General features: G+C 45.9%; 1 protein-coding gene across 1 annotated transcript; it reads right to left on the reverse strand.

Annotated features, from left to right (window-relative positions):
• Positions 1-589: 589 nt before the first annotated feature.
• LOC124650322 (probable cyclic nucleotide-gated ion channel 5) lies at positions 590-2803 on the reverse strand. Its single transcript, XM_047189862.1, has one exon. It carries the CDS (start codon positions 2801-2803, stop codon positions 590-592), a length of 2214 nt encoding a protein of 737 aa, XP_047045818.1.
• Positions 2804-16222: the final 13419 nt, after the last annotated feature.

Consider the following 16222-nt stretch of genomic DNA (forward strand, 5'->3'; position numbering starts at 1 on the left):
CCTTACCCTGGTGTTGAGCAGAATATAATTTTTAAATTTTGATTGGAGAATTAATATACGCTATATACAAAAAGTTGTGCACATCTTTCTTTGGAATTGCAAAACTTTAATTTGTCCTAACTCAAGCATATCTTTAATTGTTTACCCATTTTTATGTTTAGAGTTTGTCGACTCCTGAGCCGGTACGTTGCGTCATGATTCATGCTACTATTGTGGGAGATGCAAATAATTATCGGCTAGATTAGAATTAAGTTCGAACAAGTGGAGCGAGTTGGGAAAACCATTTGGTTGGTCTGCTAGTCGAGTGATCATTTGGTAAGGAAAACCATTAGACTACTAAGTGTTTATATATACATATATAACTATTCGATAATAGAAGCTTTATTAGAATGCATAGCCCAATCAAGCGATGCAAGTATATTTACAGTGGAAGATTAATTATAATATACAGTAAAGAGTACTACATAACCTCAATTCTATATCCCCTGTACGTAAGTTTGTTTTTACTGAATGGTGCATCAAGTAGTAGCACACAATGCAAAATACGCATATGTTTTGACGATCCAAGATCTATCATTATGGTAGCATGTCAGTAGTTGACTCTGCCAAAGTCGGGCTCCGGCGGCTTGGGCAGGAGGATGAGGTTCTCCGCCCGAAGCGACCGCTGGCGGTGCACGCCGCGCATGACGTTCTTGGCGAACCTGGACACCAGGAAGGTGGTCTTCATCAGTCTGCTGGACGAGACTCCCGAGGCCGCCACCTCTGCGGCGTACGCCTCCTCCTCCTCCCGCCGCCGCTGCTCCAACACCTTGCGCTTCTGGTACCTCCTCCAGGCGGCCTGGATGAAGCAGGACGCCCAGGTGCGCCACTGCTGCGAGTAGAACCTGAAGGTCTGCTGCAGCTGCTTGCTGTGCAGCCGCCTGAACTGCCCGGCCACGAACTTGAGCTCGTCGGCGTGCAGCGCGAAGCCCTCCACCTCAGAGATGGCCTTGACCGTGCGCGTAGAGAGCGGCAGGTTCGCCGCCGCCTTGGGGTCCAGCGCCCACGTCAGCAGCTCCTCCCCGCAGAAGTCGCCTTCCTTGAGCAGCCCCCTGTTGAAGAACCCCGTGCGCCCTCCGTCGGTGGTGGAGCTCTCGAGCCGGCCTCTGATGATGAAGAGCATCTCGTCGACGGGGTCCCCTTCCCTGACCACGTAGGTGGCCTCCGTGCACAGGCTGGGCTTCAGCCGCTCGCAGATGGCGTCGAGGAGGCGCTCGTCCATGTTGGCGAAGAGCGGCACGCGGCGGACGAGGCGGAGGCAGAGGTGGCGCTTCACGTCCCGGCGGATGTCCTTGGGCAGGCATCGCACCAGGCCGTCCTCGTCCACGCCGCGCGTCTCGAGCCACTTGTACTGGTTGTGTCGCCACACCCGGTCCCGGAGGTCGTCGGGGAGGTGGCGGTGGTGCATCCACTGCTCCGAGTCGCGCCGCTTCAGGCGCATCTCCTCCATCCGCAGCGTCATGGACTGGAGGTACGTCTGCATGTTTCCGATGAGCAGCGCCATGAGGATGAGGCCGAAGAGAGCGAGCAGGATGGCGAAGAGCGCCTCCCCCTTGTAGTGCGTCGTCTCCAGGCCCTGCGCGCCCGTGCTGAGGTTCTGGAGCCCCCACCAGAGGCAGAAGAGTATCTTGGGGATGAGCGCTGCGGTGTGGGTGACGCCGGAGGCGATGGCGGTGGTGTAGATGCCGTAGTTGAAACCGGTGCCGCTCTGGTCCACAGGGGCACACTCCTGCGCGAGCACCTTCCGGATCATGCTCCGCCACTCCGTGAACCCGTCCTCGCGGTCGTCTTTGTTTTTCCCGGCACAGTACATGAATTGCTTGCACTGGTGAAACCTCAGCCCCGCGCACTTCTCGCGCCAGCAGTCATCCAGGCGCTCGACGGCGAGGAGGTACCAGAAGGCGCCCACCATGTGGGAGGCGAGCATGTAGAGGAGGAGGTAGAAAGCGGCACCGGCGAAGGCGGTCTCGGCGAAGACACCCGTGGTTCGCTTGAGCTCGGTGGTGATGGGGTAGATGCGCACGAGGCGGGGCACGTACTGGGTGAGCACGATGAAGAAGAGCGCCGTCTTGATGGGGAGCAGGTCGGAGCCCTTGGGGCGCAGGAAGAACTTGACGATCTGGATCTGCGGCAGCGGCATCACTGAGAGGAGGTCGAACACGAAGAAGCGGCGGATGTAGCGTCGCGCGATGGCGGCGGAGTCGACGACGAGCTCCCCACGGCCGAACACCCGCGAGGACGGCGCGATGAAGGCGGTGTGGAACTGCAGCAGGATGCGGGCGAGGAAGAAGAAGTCGAGGGCGGATCGGAGCGCGGTGGCCCCCGCGGCGAGGACGCGGTCGAAGCCGATGCAGGTGTTGCTCTGGGTCTCGGACACGGAGGGGAGGTAGAAGAAGAGCGGGTCGACGGCGACGGAGACGATGCAGGAGAAGAGGAAGAGGCGGTTCATGCGGTTCAGGAACGGGTCCTGCGGGTCGTAGATCTTGAGGGAGATGCTCTTGAGGTCCTCCTGGAAGACGCGCCCGATGTTCTTGAGGCGCTCCGACCGGTTGATCACGCCGGCCGCCGCCATGCGGACGGAGCGCGACCGGATCTTGACCGGGCGGCTGGAGAAGTAGCTGTCCATCTGGTGGCCGCTGCCGGCTTCCATGGTGGCGGTCGGGCTGATCGTATCGTCCAACCTTACGAACTTGTCGTTGCGGCCGTCGTCGTCGGTGAACTGGAACGACCTATGGGTGTTGTTGCCGGTGCAGCTGGAGAACATGTTCTTCTTCCTCCCCGGGAGCTAGGGCGGAGGGGACTGCATGCTGCTGCATCATCGTCGTCGGTACTCACCACTCTGCAGTGCGTGCACGAGACAGCATGCTGGCGGCGTTTTGATCGACGAAGACGACGATGCAGAGGAGGTTAACGACCGGAGCAGGAATGGATTTTGCGGCCAAGCAATCGTAACGATCGAAGTCAGCCCCTTCCTTCCGTGCTCTTGTTCTCTCCGCGGTTGGGATTGCTCCCCCTCCGATCCGTCCGTGGCTGATCAGTTCGTGGTGCTGAAGGTAGACGTCTCACCCGTGGCTGGGAGTAATTTTCTCGGGCCGGATTGCATGCATGCGAGGGTCCGTTTTGGAAGCAAAGTAATTTTGAAGTTTTCTCTGAATACCTACGTATGGTTTATAAAAATACTAGGAGGGAGCACTGTCTATACTGCATCAAGATCCGTGCTAACTATTTTTTTTACCTTTCAAACAACTTTTTTTTTATCTCTCACATCACACAATCTTTGAACTTGAAATTTTATCATCACATCACACAAGGTATATAACGAGTGACCGGAAAGTGGCAGATTCACGTGAAAAGAAACAAGGAAAAAGTCTGACAGGCTGACACGGTTAGATCACAAACGAAGAGTAATTAGGAAACTGTCCATAAATCACACATATCTATATGGAAAATGCTTGTGTTCGGGCGACCGATGGCGCTCGCCTCGCGCGCTCGCCGATTTGTGCACTGGTCCCTTAAGAGTACACGCGCGCAGCTGCCTAGCCTTTTTCAGAGCACAGCTAGACCCCCCCTCTCTCTATTATCTCCTCTCATAGCAACATGCAACTCAGTTTTCTCACGTCGGTGCGGAGGTGGCATTACCCACCGGTGGCAACAAATTCACATTCTTCTTATTATTACATTTCATACACAACGGGAAAAAAAGGCACTGCCGTGCGGCGCGTCTTTATCGTGCGATGGCACGAAACCGCACGGCAAAAAATGGCCGCATGGCAAAGAATGAAGAAAAACGCACGGCAAAGACCCCTCAAGGCGCACGGTAAAGAAAATGTCGACGGCAAAACCGTATCAAGGCGCACGACAAAGCCGCCGAACACGGCAAAGCATAAAAGGCATCGCCGTGCATGCCTTTGCCTAGTGTTTTTAACAAACGCACAGCAAAGCAAGCCTTTGCCTAGTGTTTTTAACAAACGCACGGCAAAGAAGCCTTTATCTAGTGTAAGCGCACGACAAAGATGTAAAACTGGATTTCTTCTCAGCTCAAAAGACGTGGCATGGTATAGTTATCAACAAACGAACACTTAGCCCAGTGGCAAGATTGCACTTTTTCCCTACTCTTCGTCCTAGGTTTGAATCCCAGACCAGCCAATTTAGGGCCTTTTTTTAGATAAAACATGTTTGGCACACGGCAAAGAAGCGACCTTTGCCGTACGACGTCGCACGGCACTTTGTTCTTTATCTTCACCCTTTAGAAGGCTAGCTATAAGGATGTTATCAAGACTGAAACCATCGAGTTATCATGCATGATTTGTTCTTTGTCTTGACCCTTCAGAAGGCTAGCTATAAGGATGTTCCAAGGAAGGCAAGGGTTTGATTTTTATTCTTCTTATGCAAATTGGTTTTTCCTGTAAATATTGCTGGTTCCAAAAGTTTCTTGGACAATTCTATGTTATCTTTTGAATGGATACTGTCAATAATCCGACTATCATATAAGAGGCTCATGGGATTTGTCGAGTAATGAATGGTTTTCTTCTTCAGTGTGAAATTGTACCAAAGGTAAGAGGCTTCAAAAATATTTTAGGATATTCCAAAGTACCCTATTGAATGAATCTTATCTCAAGGTTGTATGTCTTGTTATAGCCGCAGTCCTCCCTCCATTGCCAAGTAAGTTACTGTAGAATTTGTACACTGTTTCTTGAATCAACATGGATGCAACCTGTATGATATGGTTACTTGTACAAAATTTTGCTTACCACTTCATTTATTTGAGTTGTTACTTCCCTGAATTCTTATATGGAGGTAGTAGCTCTCATACATGCGAAATCTTGACCTGCGACTTATATGGACATAATCGATGAACGTTTTGTTCACTACAAAAGTTTCTTTTTCAATTCCTACGGCTGTGTTCATATTAGTACTACTTTTCCGATGTGTTCTTGCATTTCTTATATTGTTTTCTTTTTTAGGGGTTGGGAAGTTATGTATACCTTCTATCATTGGCACTATTTATTATTGTCAGGTGCAGAAATATTCCACAAAGCCTTTATCAGGAACCAGTTCGTCACTTCGCTACTATATATAAGGTTCATCAGAAGCTCACTTGCTGCACCCATGTGTTACTAAAGACAATTGTTTTACACTATATAGTTTTAGTCTACATATCCATAGAAATGCTAACCGTTGGTTCACTCTTTGCAGATAATTCCTTTTATTTGGAAGCTTGCAAATAATGATCTACCCTAGATACCTATATGTTGAGTTGCTGGTTCAATTATTCTTTACTCAAATTTGCATCTCAAATCGAAGAGTTGGGAAGATAAGGACACTTAATTTACTCATGTGCTCTCACACTTCAATGAAGCAGCTATTCCAAGCCCGTCCACAATTTTTAGCTCATTTTACCCATTATAATTCCAGTTGGCTAGAGTTAACCAAAATTTATGGGCTGCTCCTTTGTATATGTAACATTCCAAGTTTTCAAACAAAGAAGAAAATGAATTTCCTGTTTCCAAAATTTGGAACCAACAAAAACTTTATAAGTCAAGATGCATAGTGCTCATGCATGTATGAGTTGATCTTTGCCATGATTGTTAAATTATTGTTTTGAACATGATCTTAAAAACCCTAAACCATGCCCATTTAAGTCAAAGAGGAATAAATAAGAAAAAGAGAAGATGCAAATACTTTTACATATGTGCCTATGGCTATTTTTGTAAAACTTTAACCTAGACCCTTCTACCTTGATTAGAGGATTTGAAAACATTAATCAACACTATCTAGTACTTAACAAATCAAATCCAAGGTGAAACAAAAAAGAAATAAAAAGAAAATAAAAATGTCCATAGAGGCATATGAGAGGAAATGGCCAAAAATAGGAATTTGAGATTCGACCCTAAGACTTAGTGTGAATGGTGGGATCACTCCTCTAAACCATTTCAACACTCAACAACATCGATTGGGTCACGAAAAATCAAATCAAAAATCAAAGAAATGAAAATTACAAGTTGCATGTGATGATGGTCACTTGTGCCATTTTTAACATGTACCCCACTTTGGGCCCTTTTATTAGGAAATTCTTAAACCAAACCCTGCCAACTCTTTGCACCTCATCCAAGACCTCATCAAGATGAACAACTTTGGTGCTGACCATCTTGACCAGATCTTTGACCATTGCTCCAAATAGTCAACCCAAGATGCTATGTTGAAACAGATTCTAGATTCCCTCACCTTTTTAGAAATTTCACAAAATTTCTCCAAATTTCAAACCAATGCCACACATTAATGCCCAACATCATTTAGAACACCTTCTTGCAGAATTTTGGCCAAAATTAAACACAAGAGAGACAAGTGCATGAGACATGAGTAGTTCACATAAAGTGAAATGGAGGTACAAGTCACTTTACCCATCCCTTTTTGCTTTTTACTCTCTCTCTCTCTTGTCATCCTTGATAGTACACCTTGTACCCATAAAGCACCTCAATGAAGTGACACAACCTTGGATGATCATTGATGTCTACGTTCCCCCTCCTTTCCTGTAGACAGTGTTGGGCCTCCAAGTGCAGAGGTTTGTAGAACAGCAGCAAGTTTTCCCTTAAGTGGATCACCCAAGGTTTATCGAACTCAGGGAGGAAGAGGTCAAAGATATCCCTCTCATGCAACCCCGCAACCACAAAGCAAGAAGTCTCTTGTGTCCCCAACACACCAAATAGGTGCACTAGTTCGGCGAAGAGATAGTGAAATACAGGTGGTATGAATATATATGAGCAGGTAGCAACGGTGCCGTGAAAATAGCTTGTCTGGCGTGTAGTTGATGGTGGTAGTATTGCAGCAGTAGTAACACAAGTAAAACAAGTAAACAAGCAGTAGTAACGCAAGTAGTATTTAGGAACAAGGCCTAGGGATTACACTTTCACTAGTGGACACTCTCAACATTGATCACATAACAGAATAGATAAATGCATACTCTACACTTTTGTTGGATGATGAACACATTGCGTAGGATTACACGAACCCTCAATGCCGGAGTTAACAAGCTCCACAATAATGCTCATGTTTAAGTAACCTTAAGTGTAAGATAGATCAAAACGACTAAACCAAGTACTAGCATAGCATGCACACTTGTCACCTTCATGCATATGTAGGAGGAATAGATCACATCAATATTATCATAGCAATAGTTAACTTCGCAATCTACAAGAGATCATGATCATAGCATAAACCAAGTACTAACACGGTGCACGCACTGTCACCTTTGCACACATGCAGGAGGAATAAAACTACTTTAATAACTTTGCTAGAGTAGCACATAGATGAATAGTGATACAAAACTCATATGAATCTCAATCATGTAAGGCAGCTCATGAGATCATTGTATTGAAGTACATAGGAGAGAGATGAACCACATAGCTACCGGTACAGCCCCGAGCCTCGATGGAGAACTACTCCCTCCTCATGGGAGCAGCAGCGGTGATGAAGATGGCGGTGGAGATGGCAGCGGTGTCGATGGAGAAGCCTTCCGGGGGCACTTCCCCGCTCCGGCAGGGTGCCGGAACAGAGACTCCTGTCCCCCAGATCTTGGCTTCGCGATGGCGGCGGCTCTGGAACTTTTCTCGTATCGTGGCTTTTTTTCGTCAGGGTTTTTAGGTCAGGGACCTTTATATAGGCGAAGAGGCGGCGTCAGAAGGTCGAAGAGGCGGCCGGGGGTAAGGCGGCGCGGGCCAACCCTAGGCCGCGCCGGCCACCCTCCCGGTGGGCCTGTGGCCCCCCTCTGGTCCTTCCCGGGTGTTCTGGAAGCTTCGTGGAAAAATAGGAACCGGGGCGTTGATTTCGTCCAATTCCGAGAATATTTCGTTACTAGGATTTCTGAAACCAAAAACAGCAGAAAACGAGAACCGGCACTTCGGCATCTTGTTAATAGGTTAGTTCCAGTAAAATGCATAAATATGACATATAATGTGTATAAAACATGTAGGTATCATCAATAAAGTAGCATGGAACATAAGAAATTATCGATACGTTGGAGACGTATCAGCATCCCCAAGCTTAGTTCTCGCTCGTCCCGAGCGGGTAAAACGATAACAAAGATAATTTCTTAAGTGACATGCCATCATAACCTTGATCATACTATTGTAAGCATATGTAATGAATGCAGCGATCAAAGCAAAGGTAATGACATGAGTAAACAACTCGAATCATAAAGCAAAGACTTTTCATGAATAGTACTTCAAGACAAGCATCAATAAGTCTTGCATAAGAGTTAACTCATAAAGCAATAATTTAAAGTATAGACATTGAAGCAACACAATGGAAGATTAAGTTTCAGCGGTTGCTTTCAACTTGTAACATGTATATCTCATGGATAATTGTCAACATAGAGTAATATAACAAATGCAATAAGCAAGTATGTAAGAATCAATGCACAGTTCACACAAGTGTTTGCTTCTTGGGATGGAGAGAAATAGGTGAACTGACTCAACATAAAAGTAAAAGAATGGTCCTTCAAAGAGGAAAGCATCGATTGCTATATTTGTGCTAGAGCTTTTATTTTGAAAACATCAAGAGAGCATAAAAGTAAAGTTTTGAGAGGTGTTTGTTGTTGTCAACGAATGGTAGCGGGTACTCTAACCCCCTTGCCAGACAAACCTTCAAAGAGCGGCTCCCATTTTATTTTATTTTTGGGTGGCACTCCTTCCAACCTTTCTTTCACAAACCATGGCTAACCGAATCCTCGGGTGCCTGCCAACAATCTCATACCATGAAGGAGTGCCTTTTTATTTTAGTTTTATTATGATGACACTCCTCCCCACCTTTGCTTTCTCAAGCCATGGCTAACCGAATCCTTCGGGTGCCGTCCAACAATCACATACCATGGAGGAGTGTCTATTTTTGTTAATTAATTTGGGACTGGGAATCCCATTGCCAGCTCTTTTTGGAAAGTTATTGGATAAGCGGATGAAGCCACTAGTCCATTGGTGAAAGTTGCCCAACAATATTGAAAGATAAACACCACATACTTCCTCATGAGCTATAAAACATTGACACAAATCAGAGGTGATAAATTTTGAATGGTTTAAAGGTAGCACTCAAGCAATTTACTTTGGAATGGCGGAGAAATACCATGTAGTAGGTAGGTATGGTGGACACAAATGGCATGAATATTGGCTCAAGGATTTTGGATGCATGAGAAGTAATTCCTCTCGATACAAGGTTTAGGCTAGCAAGGTTATTTGAAACAAACACAAGGATGAACCGGTGCAGCAAAACTCACATAAAAGACATATTGTAAACATTATAAGACTCTACACCGTCTTCCTTGTTGTTCAAACTCAATACTAGAAATTATCTAGACCTTAGAGAGACCAATTATGCAAACCAAATTTTAGCAAGCTCTATGTATTTCTTCATTAATGGGTGCAAAGCATATGATGCAAGAACTTAAACATGAGCACAACAATTGCCAAGTATCACATTATCCAAGACATTTTACCAATTACTACATGTAGCATTTTCCAATTCCAACCATATAACAATTTAACGAAGAGGAAACTTCGCCATGAATATTATAAGCTAAGAACACATGTGTTCATACGAACCAGCGGAGCGTGTCTCTCTCCCACACAAGGATGAACTTATTCAGAGAACTAAGATAACAAAACAAAAACAAAAATAAAAGCACACAGACGCTCCAAGTAAAATACATAGGATGTGATGGAATAAAAATATAGTTTCACTAGAAGAAACCTGATAAGTTGTCGATGAAGAAGGGGATGCCTTGGGCATCCCCAAGCTTAGATGCTTGAGTCTTCTTGAAATATGCAGGGATGAACCACCGGGGCATCCCCAAGCTTAGAGCTTTCACTCCTCTTGATCATAGTATATCATTCTCCTCTCTTGACCCTTGAAAACTTCCTTCACACCAAACTTCAAGCAAACTCATTAGAGGGTTAGTGCATCATTAATAATTCACTCATTCAGAGGTGACACAATCATTATTTACACTTCTGGACATTGCGCAAAACTTCTGAAAGTTAATGGAACAAAGAAACTCATTCAACTTAACAAAAGCGGCAATGCGAAATAAAAGGCAGAATCTGTCAAAAACAGAACAGTCCGTAAAGACGAATTTTAAGATGGCACCAGACTTGCTCAAATGGAAAAACTCAAAACTAATGAAAGTTGCGTACATATCTGAGGATCACGCTCGTAAATTGGCAGATTTTTTCGAATTTTCTACAGAGAACTGTGCCCAGATTCGTGACAGACAGCAATGCTGTTTCTGTGCAGCGATCCCAAATATAACATCAACTTTAGCATAGAAACTTTACTTGGCACAAAAAAAACACAAAACTAAGATAAGGAGAGGTTGCTACAGTAGTAAACAACTTCCAAGACTCAACAAAACAAAAAATTGCTGTAGGTAAAATAAACACATGGGTTATCTCCCAAGAAGTTCTTTCTTTATAGCCATTAAGATGGGCTCAGCAGTTTTAATGATGCACTCGCAAGAAATAGTAGTTGAAGCAAAAGAGAGCATCAAGAGGCAAATTCAAAACACATTTAAGTCTAACATGCTTCCTATGCATAGGAATCTTGTAAATAAACAAGTTCATGTAGAGCAAAGTAACAAGCATAGGAAGATAAAACAAGTGTAGCTTCAAAAATTTCAGCACATAGAGAGGCATTTTAGTAACATGAAATTTTTTACAACCATATTTTCCTCTCTCATAATAACTTTCAGTAGCATCATGAGAAAACTCAACAATATAACTATCACATAAAGCATTCTTATCATGAGTCTCATGCATAAAATAATTACTACTCCCAACATAAGCATAATCAATTTTATTAGTTGTAGTGGGAGCAAATTCAACAAAGTAGCTATCAAATATAGGAGGTATATTGTAATCATAATCAGATTTATCCTCCATAACAGGTGGTAACAAAAGACTACTATCATTATAATCATCATAAATAGGAGGCAAAGTATCATCAAAGTAAATTTTCTCCTCAATGCTTGGGGGACTAAAAATATCATGCTCATCAAAGCCAGCTTCCCCAAGCTTAGAATTTTCCATAGCATTAGCAACAATGGTGTTCAAAGCATTCATACTAATAACATTCCCATTATCATGCATATAAAGTTCCATGGGTTTTTTAATTCTCTCTTCAAACACATCATGTCCTAATTCAAGATAAAGTTCATAAAGATCTCTCATATTTTTGTTGTTTTCCATTATGCCTAACTAGTGTAAACAAGAAACCAAATGTCGTAATTGCAGAGTCTAAAGGAAATAGCTTCGAGCACACACACAATGGCGCCAGAAAAGTACTGTTACCTGGAACCGAAGTATGAGTGCCTTTTACCTTTCCTCCCCGGCAACGGCGCCAGAAAAGTAGCTTAGTAGCCGAGATCCGGAGTGTGAGTACCTTTTACCTTTCCTCCCCGGCAACGGCGCCAGAAAAGTGCTTGATGTCTACGTTCCCCCTCCTTTCCTGTAGACAGTGTTGGGCCTCCAAGTGCAGAGGTTTGTAGAACAGCAGCAAGTTTTCCCTTAAGTGGATCACCCAAGGTTTATCGAACTCGGGGAGGAAGAGGTCAAAGATATCCCTCTCATGCAACCCCGCAACCACAAAGCAAGAAGTCTCTTGTGTCCCCAACACACCAAATAGGTGCACTAGTTCGGCGAAGAGATAGTGAAATACAGGTGGTATGAATATATATGAGCAGTAGCAACGGTGCCGTGAAAATAGCTTGCTGGCGTGTAGTTGATGGTGGTAGTATTGCAAGCAGTAGTAACACAAGAAAACAATAAACAAGCAGTAGTAACGCAAGTAGTATTTAGGAACAAGGCCTAGGGATTACACTTTCACTAGTGGACACTCTCAACATTGATCACATAACAGAATAGATAAATGCATACTCTACACTTTTGTTGGATGATGAACACATTGCGTAGGATTACACGAACCCTCAATGCCGGAGTTAACAAGCTCCACAATAATGCTCATGTTTAAGTAACCTTAAGTGTAAGATAGATCAAAACGACTAAACCAAGTACTAGCATAGCATGCACACTCGTCACCTTCATGCATATGTAGGAGGAATAGATCACATCAATATTATCATAGCAATAGTTAACTTCGCAATCTACAAGAGATCATGATCATAGCATAAACCAAGTACTAACACGGTGCACGCACTGTCACCTTTGCACACATGCAGGAGGAATAAAACTACTTTAATAACTTTGCTAGAGTAGCACATAGATGAATAGTGATACAAAACTCATATGAATCTCAATCATGTAAGGCAGCTCATGAGATCATTGTATTGAAGTACATAGGAGAGAGATGAACCACATAGCTACCGGTACAGCCCCGAGCCTCGATGGAGAACTACTCCTCCTCATGGGAGCAAGCAGCGGTGATGAAGATGGCGGTGGAGATGGCAGCGGTGTCGATGGAGAAGCCTTCCGGGGCACTTCCCCGCTCCGGCAGGTGCCGGAACGGAGACTCCTGTCCCCCAGATCTTGGCTTCGCGATGGCGGCGGCTCTGGAACTTTTCTCGTATCGTGGCTTTTTTTCGTCAGGGTTTTTAGGTCAGGGACCTTTATATAGGCGAAGAGGCGGCGTCAGAAGGTCGAAGAGGCGGCCAGGGGGTAAGGCGGCGCGGGCCAACCCTAGGCCGCGCCGGCCACCCTCCTGGTGGGCCTGTGGCCCCCTCTCGGTCCTTCCCGGGTGTTCGGAAGCTTCGTGGAAAAATAGGAACCCGGGCGTTGATTTCGTCCAATTCCGAGAATATTTCGTTACTAGGATTTCGAAACCAAAAACAGCAGAAAACGAGAACCGGCACTTCGGCATCTTGTTAATAGGTTAGTTCCAGAAAATGCATAAATATGACATATAATGTGTATAAAACATGTAGGTATCATCAATAAAGTAGCATGGAACATAAGAAATTATCGATACGTTGGAGACGTATCAATCATCACCATGCCCAAGCATGCCACATCATTGCATGTGCCACATAGGCTTTTTACTTTAATCAAATGTGCACACATCTAGCCTCTCCAACCTTGTGCACCATGTCAAATACACTCACCTTACCACACTAGAGCTTGCAGCACTCCAAGAACAAGAAAAGTGTGCACACAAGATCAATGCCAAGCCATGCCATTGATTTGGACAACACCATGCCAACCCATGCTATCCTACCCCTCTGGTCACCATCACCTTGTCCACTGGACTCACCTCACACCACTGACCACCACCATGCAAAGGTTGACCCAAGGAGAGCCCTGCACCCCCATACCACGCCATGCCAGCCATCATGCTCACCATCATGCCACCCCTGCCCCTGGTCCTCTCCACCTCACCTTGCCAAACTAGCTCCCCTAGCCCCATCGTGATCACCACGCACAGACGCGCTGATGCGCGTAAATGTACACGTCCGTTGGGAACCCCAAGAGGAAGGTATGATGCGCACAGTGGCAAGTTTTCCCTCAGAAAGAAACCAATGTTTAATCGAACCAGGAGGAGCCAAGAAGCACGTTGAAGGTTGATGGTCGCGAAATATGATGCGGCGCAACACCAGGGATTCCAGCGCCAACGCGGAATCTGCACAACAAAACCAAAGTACTTTGCCCCAACGAAACAGTGAGGTTGTCAATCTCACCGGCTTGCTGTAACAAAGGATTAAACGTATCGAGTGGAAGATGTTTGCAAAGAAAACAAGAAAACACAATTGCAGTAAATTGTATGCTATGTAAAGAATAGGACCGGGGTCCACAGTTCACTAGAGGTGTCTCTCCCATAAGATAAAAGCATGTTGGGTGAACAAATTACAGTCGGGCAATTGACAAATAGAGAAAGGCATAACAATGCATATACATGATATGATAAATATAGTGAGATTTAATTGGGCATTACGACAAAGTACATAGACCGCCATCCAACCGCATCTATGCCTAAAAAGTCCACCTTCGAGGTTATCATCCGAACCCCATTCAGCATTAAGTTGCTAAGCAACATGACAATTGCATTAAGTATGGTGCGTAATGTAATCGACAACTACATCCTTAGACATAGAATCAATGTTTTATCCCTAGTGGCAACAGCACATCACAACCTTAGAACTTTCCGTCACTCGTCCCGAGTGTCAATGAAGGCATGAACCCACTATCGAGCATAAATACTCCCTCTTGGAGTTAAGAGTAAAAACTTGGCCGAGCCTCTACTAATAAATGGAGAGCATGCAAGATCATAAACAACACATAAACAATAGATTGATAATCACCATAACATAGTATTCTCTATCCATCGGATCCCGACAAACACAACATATAGAATTACATATAGATGATCTTGATCATGTTAGGCAGCTCACAAGATCCAACAATGAAGCACAACAAGGAGAAGACGACCATCTAGCTACCGCTATGGACCCATGGTCCAGGGGTGAACTACTCACTCATCACTCCGGAGGCGATCATGGCGATGAAGAGTCCTCCGGGAGATGAATCCCCTCTCCGGCAGGGGTGCCGGAGGCGATCTCCCGAATCCCCCGAGATGGGATTAGCGGCGGCGGCGTCTCCGGAAGGTTTTCCGTATCGTGGCTCTCGGTATCGGGGGTTTCGCGACGGAGACTTTGAGTAGGCGGAAGGGCAACGCGGGGGCCACACGAGGTGCCCGGGGGTAGGGCCGCGCGGCCAGGGCTTGGGCCGCGCCGCCCTAGCCTCTGGCTGCCTCGTGGCCCCACTTCGTTATCTCTTCGGTCTTCTGGAAGCTTCGTGCAAAAATAGGACCCTGGGCGAAAGTTTCGTCCAATTCCGAGAATATTTCCTTACTAGGATTTCTGAAACCAAAAACAGCTAGAAACAAAGAATCGGCTCTTCGGCATCTTGTTAATAGGTTAGTTCCAGAAAATGCATAAATATGACATATAATGTGCATAAAACATGTAGGTATCATCAATAAAGTAGCATGGAACATAAGAAATTATCGATACGTTGGAGACGTATCACGCGCCAGAGCATGCACTGGCACGTCTTTGGACACGATGGTGCATGCCCTGCACTCGTCGCTGTCGTCCTCCTCTCCCTCTCTCCTTGCGCACGCGCACTCCACACCGCACCAGTACACGTCCAGACAAGCGCCATTGGCCGCCCGTGCTCTGTAGACGTCGCTATGATCATCGCCCTCCGCCACGGTACTGCGAGGACGCCTACGTCGCCAGCACGCCTCAGACCACCTTTCGCCGTGCCGTCAAGCTCACTAGGATCGCCATGATGTCGCCAACCTCACGCGCACCTTGCCTTGCCCCTTCGCGCCTCAGAGACGCCGCTCCATGGATGACCTGCCGCACCCCCTCGGCCACCTCGAGCCCCTATAAATAGAGGCACCCCCTTGAGGAATTCTCCACACCAGCTCGCTTCTCTCCCTTCACTTGCTCTCCTCGAACCCTCTCCCATCCACATTGCCACCGGAGTTGCTCCAATTTCATCGACGACCGCCGCGGCAGTAGCTAGACGGCGACGACGATTGGCGCCACCCCAGCCTCTCCCTCGACCACCATTCGACTCACCGTCATCGACAACGTCGATTGCCCGCCTCGCCGACCTCGCTAAACGCCGGTGAGCCTCTTATCGCGACCCTCTGGCCGCCGGTAGGGTTTGCTCTCCGGCGAGCCCTGTCGAGGAGGTGACGACGCTCAGCCGTCCGATCCTCTTTTAATCCAACGCACCGCACGCCCGCATACCGCTTCGCTGTTTAAAACCCACTGACAGGTGGGGTCTGCTGTCAGTTGGCCCGCTGAGCGCTGAAGCATTACTGGGCCAGCCCATTTAGTTTTCCCGCCTAGGCCCAGAATTCAAATTCGTTTAATTCCTTTTTGTTTCAAATTCAATACTGGTGCTCACTTAGAATTTGAATAACTCTCAATCCACTTAGCCAAATTTAGTGAATTTTATATTATTGGAAAGCTTATGAAATGCTCTATCCAACCACACTGGATTCAAACCAAGATCTGTTGTAGAATTTGAATGATAAAAATAACAAGTCAGAAGGTTTTCCAAATTCAAATAAATTTATAAAATCAACCATAATGAATTTTGAGGTGAATCCAATTGCTATGATTCACTTTTCAAACCCTCTATTTTATTATGCAAAAATATGATATAGTTGTTTT

This window comes from Lolium rigidum, chromosome 4, assembly GCF_022539505.1.
Source record: "Lolium rigidum isolate FL_2022 chromosome 4, APGP_CSIRO_Lrig_0.1, whole genome shotgun sequence".
In the NCBI taxonomy this organism is placed as follows: Eukaryota; Viridiplantae; Streptophyta; class Magnoliopsida; order Poales; family Poaceae; genus Lolium; species Lolium rigidum.